Source organism: Rhamphochromis sp. 'chilingali' (assembly GCF_963969265.1).
Source record: "Rhamphochromis sp. 'chilingali' genome assembly, chromosome: 11".
Lineage (NCBI taxonomy): Eukaryota > Metazoa > Chordata > Actinopteri > Cichliformes > Cichlidae > Rhamphochromis > Rhamphochromis sp. 'chilingali'.
In genome coordinates this window covers 6,465,659-6,481,864 of record NC_137938.1, presented here as the reverse complement: position 1 = coordinate 6,481,864, position 16,206 = coordinate 6,465,659, and the positions used below count along the sequence as shown (strand labels likewise).

Here is a 16,206-nt window from a genome sequence, read left to right as displayed (position 1 = left end):
AATTAACCTGTACCAGAATGATGGGAAGAGAAGGAGCTCATGATCCAAAGCATGCACATCATCTGTCTAACCTGGTGGAGGAAGCATTATAGCATGGGCACCTGTGTCTGCATGTGGCTGCTGATAGAAGTGACAGGAGGAATTGTGAAGCATCAGCCAAATGCTGCAAAACTGATCAGACTGGTCTTTACCAGTTTATACCAATTTATATTAGTCTTTACCATTGATGCTGAACTTCTCAAAATTGAGGACTGCAATTTTTCATGCTAAATTTTTTGTAAAACCTATTGAATTAAAGCTGGAAGTCTGCACTTCAATCGCATGCTGATTGTTTGATTAATAGTTCATTGTGGTGGTGAACAGGGGGCAAGACTACAAAACTCGTGTCTTTGTCTGAAACATTATGGAGGGTAGGGAACGTTTTGTGATCTGGAATATAATGCATGTGGAAAAATACCAAAGATACATCAGGTTCATAAACTTATAGGCAAGAGTAGGCTTTAACCCTCAGCATTTGTTCATTAAATTATGTCTTGCTTCCACTATCTTTAAGTTTTGCATTTCACTATAACCATAAGATAGCCAGGTCCTAAAATATGATCTAGCGTATTAGAGCTCGCAGGAACACTGTGAATAGTCTCTCATATGAAACGAGCGATCACATGCTTAAATGAGCATGCCATTATTCATTGTACTAATCCCACATTACATGTTTTAACAGCTATTAGGGTAATTAATGAAGTGATGGAGAGTGACCTTTACAACTAATGAGCCATATTCATTCATTTGCCACATTTGGGCGCTGTGCAGTTGCACTCTGCAGAATCTGTGAAAATCTTACTATCGAAACACAGGAAGCAGTTTGTGGTGAGCTGCTTCCCTCCTTTCTAGTTCAGTTTCAGGCGCTAAAGATGTACAGTTAAGTGAAGGTGTGATCAGGCTTTTATGGTTTCAGTTGCATGATATCACAAACTATTGACAAACTGGCAGAAACTCGACTCAGAATAAACATGAATATAAAACAGAGGAAATACTTTTTGTCTATGGTGACGTCCTGTTTCTTATTAAACTGGGATGCAAGATTAATATGGTGAACATGAATCATTAACCAAATTATTCACCATGTAAAATGGTATTATTTTGTTTTCTTTGAAACACGACATGAACAGGTGGTTTAAAAAGTTAATTTTTATTAATGATCTTTCCTAATTTGTTTATTTTGCATTTGGATAAGTCACGTGAACTCAGTAAACTTTACTGAAGTAAATTTGAATTGCACTTTATACACTGCTCCAAAAAATGAATAGAAAACTTTCTAATCAGAGTTCAGCATCAGGTCAGTTAAAACTGTGGGATATTGATGGGGTCAGTGAAGTAGCAGAGGGGGCTGTTAATCAGTTTTAGCTGCTTTGGTGTTAATTAAATTAACAACAGGTCCACTAGAGGGGCAACAACGAGACAACCCTTAAAATAGGAATGCTTTCTGCATTTGGCTAGGGTCAGTGTCACTACTGGCAGCATGAGGCAATACCTGGATCCTACAGAGCTCGCCCAGGCAGTCCAATTCCTGAATAAATAAGTGTCATTGCCAGTGATAGAAGTCATTATGAATGGACTTTATAAATGAAAGTTAGGAGAGCTTGTTTAAGGTATTTAAATTATCAGTTAAGAGACAATGAGCTTAGTTTTTGTTAGATTTGCTGCTGTGGGATCATTGGGCTCATTGTTGTGTTACATGACCCAGTTCTGGGCAAGCTTTATCTGCCAGACAGATGGCCTCACATTTGACTTTGATATACAGAGGAGCTCATGACAGTGGGTGCTCAGGTCACGTGACTACAAAACAAGCCAAAATCAGCACTCCACTAGCTGCGGAAGTGCTGATAACATTAAAAGAATTAAGTATAACCAAAACTATACTCCTCAGTATGGGACAAAAGATAAATATATATTTCAATATGAGTAAGAAACATAAATTAAGAAAAATAAACAACCTGTTTGTCTTTTGCTAATTAAATATTACAATGATTGCTCATGGGAGGTTTTAGAGTGTGGGGGGTGGGCGGTATTGACATGCTTTACAGGGTTAATACAGTGTAGCTATATAGTGCAGTACCAAATTTAGCCACTTGACGGGGATCTAAATCTGATTTGTGCCTTTAGGATTCTCCAGACAAGATCATTCCTGAAAAACGTTCATGGCAAGAGTAAAGCTGTACCATAAAACAGCAATTAAAAAATACACAGGTACAAAAAGAGCTTTAAGGATAAAATCCAAAAGAAATAAATAAAATAAAAATAAGTAATAATACCTGATGTATTGGAATGTATCTGAAATGTAGCCACGACACATGAGCAGAATTAAGATTTGTAGAGCATTTATGGAAAGACAAACCTAAAATAATTTTTTGGTTTAGCTGCCATTTAGATTTAACAGTAGCTTTGTACTTCTTACCTCTAATAAGGATTTTTCTTTTTCTTTTTTAGCATCCAGATCTAAATGTTAAAACAGAAGATCTGCAAGACCAAGTGCAGATTAGAAATTTGGTTTAAAAGAAGAACTCTGTTTATTTAGCATATGGCTATATTGATGGTTTGTTGGTGACCTTGTGCTTATTAAAAGATACTGCTACAAAATTTAGATGCTGTTTCCTCCAAAATGTTATCACATCTGTATTTAAATTAAGATCAGGAAACACCTGTACCAATCAGATGATCAGAGGCCAACTGATACAGTGCGAGTGTGTCACTCTCCTGAACAGACCCACTGACATAGACAAAGACCTAACTGTCTCCAACTGTGGGGTGGAGCCAGTGCAGGTGAGGTGCCGACAAGCAGGTGGGTGAAAAATAAGCTGCAAAACTAACCTGAGTGACAAACCAGCGAAAGACAGTGTTTCCTGATGCTATTGCGACGACTCTCGTTCAGTTACATTTAACTTGGATCCTTTTTTTAAAAAAAAAAATGTTTGTTATAATTTCATGCTGTGAAATTTTATTTCACTCTGAAGAGCCTAAAACTGTTGCCACTATCAGGAAAACATCTATCAGCATATCAAGATCCTAACAACACCTCTGTTCACTGTTGTCTTGCCTCTCAGCATCCAGATAAGTAAGTCATGTAAAATCATATTAGAGTGCATCATAGGTGAACTGTTGACTCTCACTGTAGCAGTCGGCCTCTCTGATCATCTGATTGGTGCTTTTTTTCATTGTTTCCCTGATCTTAATTTAAACCTAGATGTGACCACATTTTGGAGGAAGCAGCGTCTAAATTTTGCAACAACTTTCATTATTTCATAATCTTTTAACATGCACCAAGTAACTGGCAAATCACCATTTTAGCCACATTCTAAATAAACAGAGTTTTAGAAACTAGCAGATGTCTTTCTTTAAATCAAGTTTCTAATCTACAGTTCTTCTGTTTTCACATTTCAATCTGTGTGGTAAAAAAAAAAGAGAAATTTCCATATGATATGATGTTTTTAGGGAAAATGTGTGTTTGTGTATGAGTGTCATTTTTTAAGTAAGGTAATGGTCAGATACTCTGCTAGGCCTCAATCTAAGATGTGTAAATATGGAAGCCTCCTTTCTGTCCAGCGCATGATGCCTGGGCGCTGTACAGTGATGGTCCCACCCACTCACAGCAGCTGGAAAAAATGCAAATGTTGCTTATGCAATAAAAAGACACTGAAAAAAGAGAATTCATGGATGGGCAGCTTTGCTTAAATCCTCCAGTTTCGACAGAATGGGACTCATGAGGTGACATAATTTAGCAGGAAGTGCAAAGTCAATTCTAATGAATCAGGAGTGATTCCTGTAAAACTGAGTGGATTAATAACGCTTCTGATAAGAATCTTTTGATTGCTTTGTGTAGAACGCATGTTCTCCTTTTTGACAGACAAATGTTTTACTGCTCTGTCAAAACACCCTAAGAAACCATAACATTTGAGATAGCATGTGACAATCAGCATATTCCTGTAAACAACAATGCACAATCTGTCACATAATTTATGGTTAAGAAGTAAATTATGGACATGGTTTAAACAACTGATTTGCATGTTAGTTACACTTTCATTACATAACACTGTCTTTTGTGCTGACATTTGAAGGAATTGCTTTTAATTGTCCTGGATTTTGCACAGTAGATTTTTCCACAACATGACGATCTCCATATACATTCTGTTCTTCGAGAGGTGAGTCATGTAACTCGAGGCTGCTGAGAAGACAATTACAAAACAGAAATTTGACTCCAGTGCACAAACTGTACAAACTGACTCAGCTCAAGTCTCAATATTACTTCAACACTCCTACTGATGTATTCATCCGATAGAGCTGAACGTGTAAACAATTAAAAAAAAGAAGTAAAAATAAACTAAAAATACAGTAGAGTAAATCCTTCCATGACTAAATTATGCTTAAATATGCTAAATGCATGTCAAAAACCTCCTATCTCCGTGTAAGTTCTCAGTTATCCAGTTGAGTCATAGGAGCTTGAAAAGAAGGAAGTGGCTTCACCACTGCTAGAACAGCTGGAGTAGAGTCCCTGCTCTATACTCTGCTTTATCAACGTGGACTAATAAAGCAGTGGGTACTAGCCCACTTTTAGAAACAGTGGCTGACTCCAGTGGATGCTGGTCGGGTGCTCCAACAGGAAAATGCCCCAAACCTCGGGACTGTGGAGCATGAATAACAAAAATGAAAGCATAAAACGGCTGGAAATGTTAGGATACGTTCTGTGGATGTTGCAGGTTTCGCAAGCTTCCTCGAGCACTTGGAGAAAACGAATTGGTGGAATTTTCCTCTCTGAACACAGACCTGTGGAGTCTTAATGGAAACGTACCAGAAGTAATCATCAGACATGGTGCAACCTGTGGGCGTAGCGTCAGTAGGTGGCAGTGAATGATATAAATACGAGGCACGATGCGGTAATTACACAGCATCACAGTACACCTGTATGAGAACAACATGGAAGGACACCACAAAGGTAAGACTTTAGGAAGTTATTCTTTATTTAGATTGAGAGCTAAATTTCACAACCAGGAAGAGTGTTAAATCACCAAGCACTCTAATAATAATAATGATGATGATGATAATAACAATGCTTTCAAATTACTGTATAAAACTCATAGCAGGGTTAATGGGTTGTGGTAGCTTTGTGTTAGTGGTGAGAATCCAGCTATTTGGTTCAAATAGGTGTGCAAAAGGCAATCATGCTTAACTAATGTCTTTCTTAATGAAATTTCATGTCAAATATCATGTTGCTACAGGCAGCTTCTTCAATGTGCTCTGTAGTGTTGGACTCTTTGAGTACTCTGAGGCCAGCTATTACAGTTCTGGGTCTTTGTTGGCATTACAGATAGTAAAATTAAAGTATCAAGCCAGTGCTTTCTGCTCTCTGCTTTCTGTCTCTGATAGTTAACCCTTTAACGCCTGAACTATGAAATAAGTGCCAGGAAAGTTACTTTTTTTGATACTGGATTTTTTATTCTGACAAATGAGAGAAAAAAAAGAAAATATATGAGTTTTAATTTGTGTCATATCCACTATAGTTAAGAGATATTCTGCCAATTACTAATCTCACTTTGAGGTGCAATAATGTTCTGATCTGTTTTGGCTTTTAGTTTCCTCTTTGCCGTGTTCCAGAGAGGCGGCTTTGATTCGTCTCCTACTGGTGTCAGGGAAACAGGGTTGTTGGGAAACAGGGTTGTTGGGAAACAGGGTTGTTGGGAAACAGGGTTGTTGGGAGACTGTTTAGGGTGTGTTTGAAAGCGGTCAGTCTCAGCACCAGCTGACGTAGGTGACTGTTTTCTGGGACCCTTTTTGGGCTTTGGAGGGCTTTGGAATGGGGCGTGGTTTAAGAACTGGATTTAAAACTTGACTAAAAAATGTGAACACAACTCTGGCTGACCGGCAATTGTTGGTGTTTTTCTGTGTTTGCGTAAAGTCTGTCGGCAGAGTTTCTGTTGGGTGTTTACCCCAACAGCCACAGCTGTGATGACTGGGTGGACCCCATACTTCACTACCCTGCAGAGCAGTGGGCATTGAACTCTAACTGGAATTTAGAAATGTAAAAATAAAAATGTTCTCTTAACTGGATTTAGAGCTTTTATAACCTTTCCTTTAGTGTATTCACCATGTTGATGTTATAATTATGCTATTATGGTTATACCAAGGTGTCATACTGTTTTAATGTGGGCTGATACCTGACTCCTCTTTTCTGTGTTTGAAAGATAAAACACTCTTATCCAAATTTCTCTCAGTAAGTCAGTGTTGAAGGTAAAGTGCAGAAGTGAAATCAGCTTTAAGAGAGAAAAAATCTTACAGCAAAGCAGATTACAGAAGAAGGTCTGTGTCAACTGAACGAGGAAGTGTTCCACACTAAGAATAAAAAAAAATGGGAAATTGGAAGAAAAAGATGAATTGCTAAATCATTCGTTAAGCACTTTCTTGCCAAACAATCTTTTACTTCAGCCAGCTTTGAGGAAAGCTTTGGAGAGCCTCCTTTATCTTTATCTTCTGTCATGTTTGAACGTAATTTGCATCGGCTGAGCTTTTCAAAATGTATCTAGTTTTTGAGAAAGCCACTGATGTCAGAACTCATATGATTTAATTTGTCTTTATTCAGAGGAGAAAACCAGTGATGTCCAAAGCCCGGCAGATCCAGGTCATCCAGTGAAATGTTCTCCAGTCATCATTGACAATATTCCTCTGAATGGACCCACTGTGAATGTACTCGCATCAGAGAACTTCATTCACCAGTCCATGTCCATCATTGTGGAAAATGCAATAAAAAAGGCCACAGACGTCAGAGAAAAGGTAAACAATGAATGTATGGATATGTAACTATACGACAGCAAATTCTGCTCTGTTTGACTTCGACAGTGACATGTTTGTTCCTGCTGATCAGGTTTGTGAGTGGCGCTCTCCCGAGCAGCTGAAAGAGCTGCTGGACCTCGAGCTGAGAGATGGGGGAGAGTCAGAGTCTGAGATCCTGCAGCGCTTCAAAGATGCCATCAGATACAGCGTCAAGACTAGTGAGTGTTTGAAATTTAATGAACTGAGATCCGAACACAGAGACACCACTTTAGGAAAGTGGCTTCCTGAGTGTTTCTGTAGCAGTGATGTGGAGGGACATTTAATGAACCCAGGCTACCAGATGCCAAATACCCTGCAGACAATCATCAGAACTATGGGTAGATCAGGAGATAATGGCCCCTGGGCATAAACAGGCACAAACAATATGTTCTCACTCCCAAAGCGTAATATTTGATGCTAGGTGACAAATCGTCAACATATTACACCTCTGGGCACCCAACACGTCCCTAAATGACGAGATCGGAAAAATAAGGAAACGTGAGTGCCGTTTCAATCTACACATGTTCGTTCATTTTACTTAAATTTAAACTTTCGAAAACACTATTTAACGTCATTAAAGTGCTGGTTAAAGTTAGGGAGAAGGTTATGGGTATAGGGTTAGGGATAAGGATAGAGTTATGGCTGGAATACATGGCTGGAACGTGTATTACTGGGGGACCATAATTCTACTGATGTCATCCATAACACTGCGCGTTGGATAAGAAAGCGGAAGGTCACCTTTCACGCTCCTCAGGAAATCCGCGGGACGTGACAAGTCGTCGGGATGTTACGCCTCAGGCATAAGAAGCTATATGTCGTTTAGTGGTCCGTCATGCCTTTAATGTAATTTAGCACCTCTTCTACTGTTGACACCTCTTTTCTTTTATATTTCTGACATCAGTCTGCTGGAGTTTTTAATGTCTCTGTAGCTGTTTTGTGTTGGGCGAGGTTTTTTATTTCACTGGATTTTTTTGTAGTTTCTTTGGTTGTCTTTGTAGTAATTTTGCTTGTTCTTTAGTCTCTTTAAAACTCTTTTTTTTTGTAATTTTTTTTTTAACTCCCTTTGTGTCTCTTTATACTGTTATTCCATTTTTGAGTCAACTTAAAAAAGATGCAGAGTTGTGTTGAACTCTTGAAGATGTAAATTCTGAATGAAGAAATGACACTTTGATGTATTTTACTTACTTACTTCAGGATGTTTGATTAGCCCTCATCTGATTCTTACCTGGCCTGATTCAGCTTTTAATATTTTTTAGCTCATCCTCGTTTCTTCAACCAACTGTATGCTGGGATGGAGCCCTACTCTATGGTGGCAAGCTTCATTATTGAGGCTCTCAAGCCCAGTCTGTGAGTACTGCACTTATTTACAGCTAAAGAGAAACAGAGAAATCTTACAGGATCATTCAATATTCAGTACTGTTGTAAGATTTGGTTTGGTTTTTAATCAGGTACACATACGAGGTGGCTCCAGTCTTCACGCTGGCGGAGGAAGCTGTGTTGAAGAAGATGATGGAGTTGATTGGCTGGAAGGATGGCGGAGATGGAATCTTCAATGCAGGTATAATCGCCGACAGATAATAACAGCAGGTATACCAGAGTTGGAGAAAGAACGTCAACATATCAAGTCATGAAACTGAAAAAAAAATGAGACTATGACATCACCTCTTCTTTTAACAACACCTTGCACATTTTTTAGAAGATAGCCAATTATTGTAGTGATGAAAACCAAATGCTTATACTATACTGGCTGATACAGGAATTTAACTGCTCAACAGCTTAAAAGCTGCATGATAATGCATCCGGGGAGGGTGACAGGTTCGTATTACAGAAAAGCCAGTTTAGCAACTTCTTGTAATGAGTCAATCAGTTGTGTTATATTACGATTCTTTGAGAAATAAGGATAATCTTGGTGGTAGTATATGTCTCTGATTACGCTGCCTCTACAATTGTTAAGGTTGCCCATGCCGTGTACACAAAAGCTTCCACACCGCCACAGATTATGTGTTTTGAACTGTGTGCACCATATTTCAGTAAAATAAAGGCTTTGATTTGTGCATCATTGCACTTTGTCACAACCTTTTTGGACACACAGTAGAATGTTAATATCTTTTTCTTAAGAAAATAAACATCTCCTACGTTTTTCCCTTCCAGGCGGTTCAATGTCCAACATGTATGCTGTGAACTTAGCCAGGTACCGTTGCTGCCCTGACATAAAGGAGAACGGCCTCTCTGCAGCTCCACGCTTGGTCATGTTCACGTCACAGGAGGTACGTTTTCTAAAAGTCATTACAAAAAAAATTCTTTGACCGATTGTTTTTTTTGGCCACATTTTCTTACTTCCTAAAAGTAAATCCTAAATATAATTTGTCTCAGAAGAAGCTCTTCTCTGTCTTTTGTCTAACCCTCTTAATGAGCAAAACATTCTTTTCTGGCCTCTTTAACACAAATGAATGTTGGCATGAATGTTTTACTTGCTTGATTAAGCAGACAAATCTTGCATCTCTTGAGGGGATGCTCGCCTTGCAAATCTACCAGATTCTTTGAAGAACGGGTCGCGCGGTGAAATTAGATCTGCTTTGTACGACCGTAATTGTTGCATAATTCTTCCTTTATCTCTTTCAGTGTCATTACTCCATTTCCAAAGCAGCAGCTTTGCTGGGGATTGGCACAAAGAATGTTTACGCGATACCATCTGATGAGAGGTAAAGAGCCACTCGCACACTCCCGTCTGTTTACACCTACAGAGGGACCTGGCATTGCACGGTCCAGACTTGGTGTGGGAATACCTCATTGTGTTTCAGTGAAAATGACGCTTAGTCTGCTGGGGTAAAAATGAGTTAGTAAGCTGACTGAATGATGAGTTGCTGTGTGTGTTTTTCAGAGGGAAGATGATTCCTTCTGCTCTGGAGGAGCAAATACTGTCTGCCAAAAGTGAGGTGAGCGAGCAGTCGCTGGCTGCTGTGATGGGCTTTAATTAAAGTTACAGAATTATTGAACAAAATGTTCATGTGCGTGTGTTCAGGGTGCAGTTCCCTTCATGGTAAACGCCACCGCAGGAACCACAGTGCTCGGAGCGTTTGATCCCATCGATGTAATTGCCGACATCTGTGAGAAGCACAACCTGTGGCTGCATGTGGATGTGAGCCCTATGATTAATTAATCAATTTATTTATTTCCTGTAACCATGTCTGACAATCAGCTCTTCTTATTATAATATTCTCTTTTTTCCTCAGGCATGTTGGGGAGGAGCAGCTCTGGTGTCCAGCAAGCATAAACACCTGTTAAAGGGCATCCACAGGTAAACAGGCAGCTGTACGGATGAAGGCATCATTGCCTCTTAGTAAAGTGAAATGCTGATCGTTTCCTGTTGTAACCTCTCCTCCTGCTTTGTGGTTTTTCATCAGAGCCGACTCTGTTGCCTGGAACCCTCATAAGATGCTGATGGCATGTCTGCAGTGCTCGGCTTTCATGGTCAGAGACAAAACGGTAAGCGTGAATAATCCTCATCAACAGACTCCTCATCTGTGGTCCAGAAACAGCACATGTGACTGTGGCTTCTTACATTTTCAGCCTCTTTACGGCTCCATATAGTCAGGCTAAATGTTTGACAGGAAAAAAGTTATAAATTATAACAAGCTTGTCACTACTTGTGTGTTAGCTACACAAGTTAGAAAGAAAACTTTAACATTCAACTACACAAAAGGTCAGTTGAATGTTAGGTTTGGCTCCCACTCACTTCTCTCAAGGCCTGCAAATTCACACCATTGTTAATCTCTCACTGGGCTCTTGTGCTCTTTCTGTTAACAGAAATTCAAACTGGAAATGTAGAGTTTACCATTCTAGACAATAATTGTACTCTTTATGTGTCCGGACCCATCTTCATTTTTACATAAGCCATACACCCTATATACATACATACGTATATATTGGTTGTTGTTGTTGTTGTTGTTGTTGTTTTAACTGAGTTATGTTTGGACATTGCTTCATATGTAATTATATCTATGTGACAAATACCTTAATGAATACTTTAAGGTTAACATAAAGGTGAGGCCTGTTTTATGTCGGTCCATCAGTGGTTGTTGAAATTCTTGCTGAAAAGTTTAGTGTTACAGTCCAGCTCACACAACTCAGCAGACATGACTGGAATATGAATGTACATCAGAGAAATATGACCAGCCACATGCGCTTAATTAACAAGTTGGGGCTAGGACAGATCACCAGTCTATCTGTCTATAGGGAGTACAGAATTATTAGGCAAGTTGTATTTTTGAGGAATAATTTTATTATTGAACAACAACCATGTTCTCAATGAACCCAAAAAACTCATTAATATCAAAGCTGAATGTTTTTGGAAGTAGTTTTTAGTTTTAGCTATTTTAGGGGGATATCTGTGTGTGCAGGTGACTATTACTGTGCATAATTATTAGGCAACTTAACAAAAAACAAATATATACCCATTTCAATTATTTATTTTTACCAGTGAAACCAATATAACATCTCCACATTCACAAATATACATTTCTGACATTCAAAAACAAAACAAAAACAAATCAGCGACCAATATAGCCACCTTTCTTTGCAAGGACACTCAAAAGCCTGCCATCCATGGATTCTGTCAGTGTTTTGATCTGTTCACCATCAACATTGCGTGCAGCAGCAACCACAGCCTCCCAGACACTGTTCAGAGAGGTGTACTGTTTTCCCTCCTTGTAAATCTCACATTTGATGATGGACCACAGGTTCTCAATGGGGTTCAGATCAGGTGAACAAGGAGGCCATGTCATTAGTTTTTCTTCTTTTATACCCTTTCTTGCCAGCCACGCTGTGGAGTACTTGGACACGTGTGATGGAGCATTGTCCTGCATGGAAATCATGTTTTTCTTGAAGGATGCAGACTTCTTCCTGTACCACTGCTTGAAGAAGGTGTCTTCCAGAAACTGGCAGTAGGACTGGGAGTTGAGCTTGACTCCATCCTCAACCCGAAAAGGCCCCACAAGCTCATCTTTGATGATACCAGCCCAAACCAGTACTCCACCTCCACCTTGCTGGCGTCTGAGTCGGACTGGAGCTCTCTGCCCTTTACCAATCCAGCCACGGGCCCATCCATCTGGCCCATCAAGACTCACTCTCATTTCATCAGTCCATAAAACCTTAGAAAAACCAGTCTTGAGATATTTCTTGGCCCAGTCTTGACGTTTCAGCTTGTGTGTCTTGTTCAGTGGTGGTCGTCTTTCAGCCTTTCTTACCTTGGCCATGTCTCTGAGTATTGCACACCTTGTGCTTTTGGGCACTCCAGTGATGTTGCAGCTCTGAAATATGGCCAAACTGGTGGCAAGTGGCATCTTGGCAGCTGCACGCTTGACTTTTCTCAGTTCATGGGCAGTTATTTTGCGCCTTGGTTTTTCCACACGCTTCTTGCGACCCTGTTGACTGTTTTGAATGAAACGCTTGATTGTTCGATGATCACGCTTCAGAAGCTTTGCAATTTTGAGACTGCTGCATCCCTCTGCAAGATATCTCACTATTTTTGACTTTTCTGAGCCTGTCAAGTCCTTCTTTTGACCCATTTTGCCAAAGGAAAGGACGTTGCCTAATAATTATGCACACCTGATATAGGGTGTTGATGTCATTAGACCACACCCCTTCTCATTACAGAGATGCACATCACCTAATATGCTTAATTGGTAGTAGGCTTTCGAGCCTATACAGCTTGGAGTAAGACAACATGCATGAAGAGGATGATGTGGACAAAATACTCATTTGCCTAATAATTCTGCACTCCCTGTATATAAACAGTGGAGCATTAGACAGCTATGTGCTTCAGCACAGTCATTCAGCAGAGCTTTGGGCCTGGGGTGGACCTGCCAGTACAGTTCACTGCAGACTAGTTCTCTTGTAGTTCCACATTTTGGATTTATATATAATGCTAAATGCTCGCATAAAGGCCTAGTTGCATTATGGTGTCAACATGTGTAGGTTTACACTTTTTCCAAACTGATTAAGAATCACTGAAGGAAAAACAACTATAAACAGAGTAAAAGGTAACATTCAGTACAGTGCGAAATACCCATCATTATCTAGCCTTGTGCAGACTACAAGTCCTGGTTTCCTGTGTTTCTTGTGCTGACATAAATAAAAAAAGGTTCTCCGACTGATATACCAGAGTCTATTACCTCCTGTTAAAATATAAAATCACTCTATATAACTCATCTGTGTCCTTGTGCTCCCTCAGAGTCTCCTGCAGCGCTGCCACTCTGCACGGGCCTCTTATCTCTTCCAGCAGGACAAGTTCTACGATGTCAGCTACGACACGGGGGACAAGTCGGTGCAGTGCAGCAGGAAGCCAGATGCTTTCAAAATCTGGCTCATGTGGAAGGCTTTGGGAAGCAAAGAGCTGGAGCAGAGGGTGGACAGAGCCCTCGCCATGGCAAGGTCAGTCTGAGGAACCATGGGCTGCAGATAAATATCACAGTGACCGCATGGCAATATTTACTAAATCAGAAATAGGAACCAAAAATTTATGTAGTGGTCCTTCACACCACAGAAGTATTGCTCATTCATGGAATACAGGCTTTGCAGCATAAATTACAGAAGAATAGACCCAGCAGTGCTTCATGCACAGAGACTGAGGACTGCTGTGAACTAACTGCTCTAACTTTAACTGACAATATGAAACTATGTGCACGACTGTGGGGACTAAGCTGGTGCACAGTGCACTCTAGTGGCCATTTCTGTGAATGACCTCAGTAATAAGCAAAAATGTGGAATGGCATTATTATCATTTATGTTTAATTTCAATAAAATAAAAATAATAAAAATGCAAAATATGCAGTAACATTATAATAAATTACTTAATTAATGAAAAATATTACTCTTTTTAAAATGATTGGCTAGCACACTATACAACCCCTAGGCTATATAGTGCATTCTCAATGCATTTTACAGATATATTTGCTTTAATAAATCAAAAATATCTAGTTAATTATCCATATGAAAGACTAATGATTGAATTAAAAAAACAGTTACTTTATTATTAACCCCAATTCTGAAAATATTGTGATAAATGCAAAGACTTTCCCTATGACAGCTGGGACGGGCTCCACTCCTAAGACTAAGTATTATTATGGCTTGTATGTTGAGCGGTGGAAATGATGATATAAATCTGTGCTGCGATCTGAAGCTAAATTTTCTTCATCACAGATATCTGGCAGAAGAGATCAAGAAAAGAGAAGGATTCCGTCTGCTGATGGAAGTAAGTTAATTCACACTAAACCACTAAATTTCATGTCATTACGAACTATGAAAAGAAGCATTTCATTCATGTTTTTATTTATTTATAGAAGTGCATACATCTCAATTTTATATCTCTACAGCCTGAATATGCAAATATTTGCTTCTGGTACATTCCACCCAGCTTGCAAACCCTTCCAGATGGCCCTGAGCTCTGGGAAAAGCTCCACAAAGTAGGTCGTTAACCACCTAAAAGTGACATTCTAAAATTTGACAATGACCAAATCCTCCCGTGTGTTTTGTGCCAGTCATTGCAGTGTTTCCTCCCTCCTCCTGCAGGTGGCACCTGTGATCAAAGAGCGCATGATGAAGAAGGGCAGCATGATGGTGGGCTACCAGCCACACGGAGAAAAGGCCAACTTCTTCAGGATGATCATCATCAGTCCTCAGGTCAGCAGGCAGGACATGGACTTTGTCCTGGATGAGATCAACAATCTGGGAAAGGACTTGTGATGACTCCCCAGCTTTGCACATCAGGGGCAGGCTTGTTGAGAACAGGGCCGGTTTTACCACCACCATTATGGAGCCCCCTCCACCTTTCAGTTTTCACTTCCTTTTGTTGTTTACAATAAATTTATTTAATCTATTTAAATGTAAGTAAGGCAGGGAAGTGATGTAACGACAGGGGCAGAGATGTATGTTTGTTTGCCTGCTACCTGATTTCCTCTTGATTTATTTTTATGCCACAGTTTTTATATGTGAGAGTGACATGCTGTTTGTCTTTTTATTAAAGTCCCAAAACTGATTTCACTGATCAATTTGTGAATGGCTCATTAATCCGCTAGCTTGCACTAAGAGTGCTCACATAATCCAACAAAGATGTGTTAATGTTTTACCAGAACACACCAGCTGGTCAGCAGAGGCCCCACACAATCACTGTGGCTTGACAGCCACAGCATGCATTCATGTTTATCTCGCTAAGTGAGCATATCTTTGTAGATGCCAGTGACCTAAAATCCTTTGTGACTCTGCAGAAGTTCATAATGGAAGCAGCAGCTGGCAGCAGGGTATTTAAGTCAACATCAGAGAAATACCCCAGCGAACTTGAAATAAAGTATCTTAGCTGGCTTCTTTTCACAAATAAATGAATCTTTATGCAGGGCCCAGAATGAAAGGAAGACAAAAGCAAACAGAGATAGCAGACAAAATATATCTACACATATATGTATGTATTGTATGTAGAATTTATGACATGCTGGTGGTGGTGTGTGAAAAACATCCACAAACAAATGCAACCAAAGCCACAAAAACGACAGATAATAGAATAATTATTAAAAGAAAACTTCAGTCTCTGTGGTAATGTGCCACTAACAACTGGTCAAGTATCACATCCATGCCTTTTCCAGACTCTTACAGTAAATGCATCACACACATTGATGTAACCAGATTCTTACCCTGGATGGCATTACCTTGGCCTCCAGTAACACTGCGAGGAACCTTGGAGTCATTTTTGACCAGGATATGTCCTTCAATGCACAAGTTAAACAAATATGTAAGACTGCTTTCTTCCATTTGTGCAACATCTCTAAAGTTAGAAATATCCTGTCTCAGAGTGACGCTGAAAAACTAGTTCATGCATTTATTACTTCCAGGCTGGACGACTGTAATTCATTATTATCAGGATGTCCTCAAAACTCCCTGAAGCCTTCAGTTGATCCAAAATGCTGCAGCAAGAGTCCTGACAGGGACTAGAAAGAGAGCATATTTCTCCTATACTGGCTTCCCTTCATTGGCTTCCTGTTAAATCCAGAATTGAATTCAAAATCTTGCTCCTCACATACAAGGTCTTGAATAATCAGGCCGCATCTTATCTTGATGGCCTTATAGTACCATATCACCCCATTAGAGCACTTCGCTCTCGCACTGCAGGCTTACTTGTTTCCCCCGTCCCCCCAGAGTATTTAAAAGTAGAATGGGAGGGAGAGCCTTCAGTTTTCAGGCCCCTCTTCTGTGGAACCAGCTTCCAGTTTGAATTCAGGAGACAGACACTATCTCTACTTTAAAGATTAGGCTTAACACTTTCCTTTTCGCTAAAGCATATAGTTAGGGCTGGACCAG

General features: G+C 39.8%; 1 protein-coding gene across 1 annotated transcript; it reads left to right on the top strand.

Annotated features, from left to right (window-relative positions):
- Window positions 1–4,968: 4,968 nt before the first annotated feature.
- On the top strand, window positions 4,969–14,601 carry LOC308406298 (acidic amino acid decarboxylase GADL1-like; the record flags this gene model as incomplete). Its single annotated transcript, XM_080897229.1, has 15 exons — window positions 4,969–4,987; window positions 6,629–6,819; window positions 6,911–7,037; window positions 8,115–8,205; window positions 8,307–8,416; window positions 9,010–9,125; window positions 9,481–9,560; window positions 9,740–9,794; window positions 9,881–9,997; window positions 10,092–10,156; window positions 10,263–10,344; window positions 13,091–13,290; window positions 14,059–14,110; window positions 14,232–14,321; window positions 14,428–14,601. 15 exons carry the CDS (start codon window positions 4,969–4,971, stop codon window positions 14,599–14,601), a joined length of 1,569 nt encoding a protein of 522 aa, XP_080753355.1.
- Between the last annotated feature and the right edge of the window lie 1,605 nt (window positions 14,602–16,206).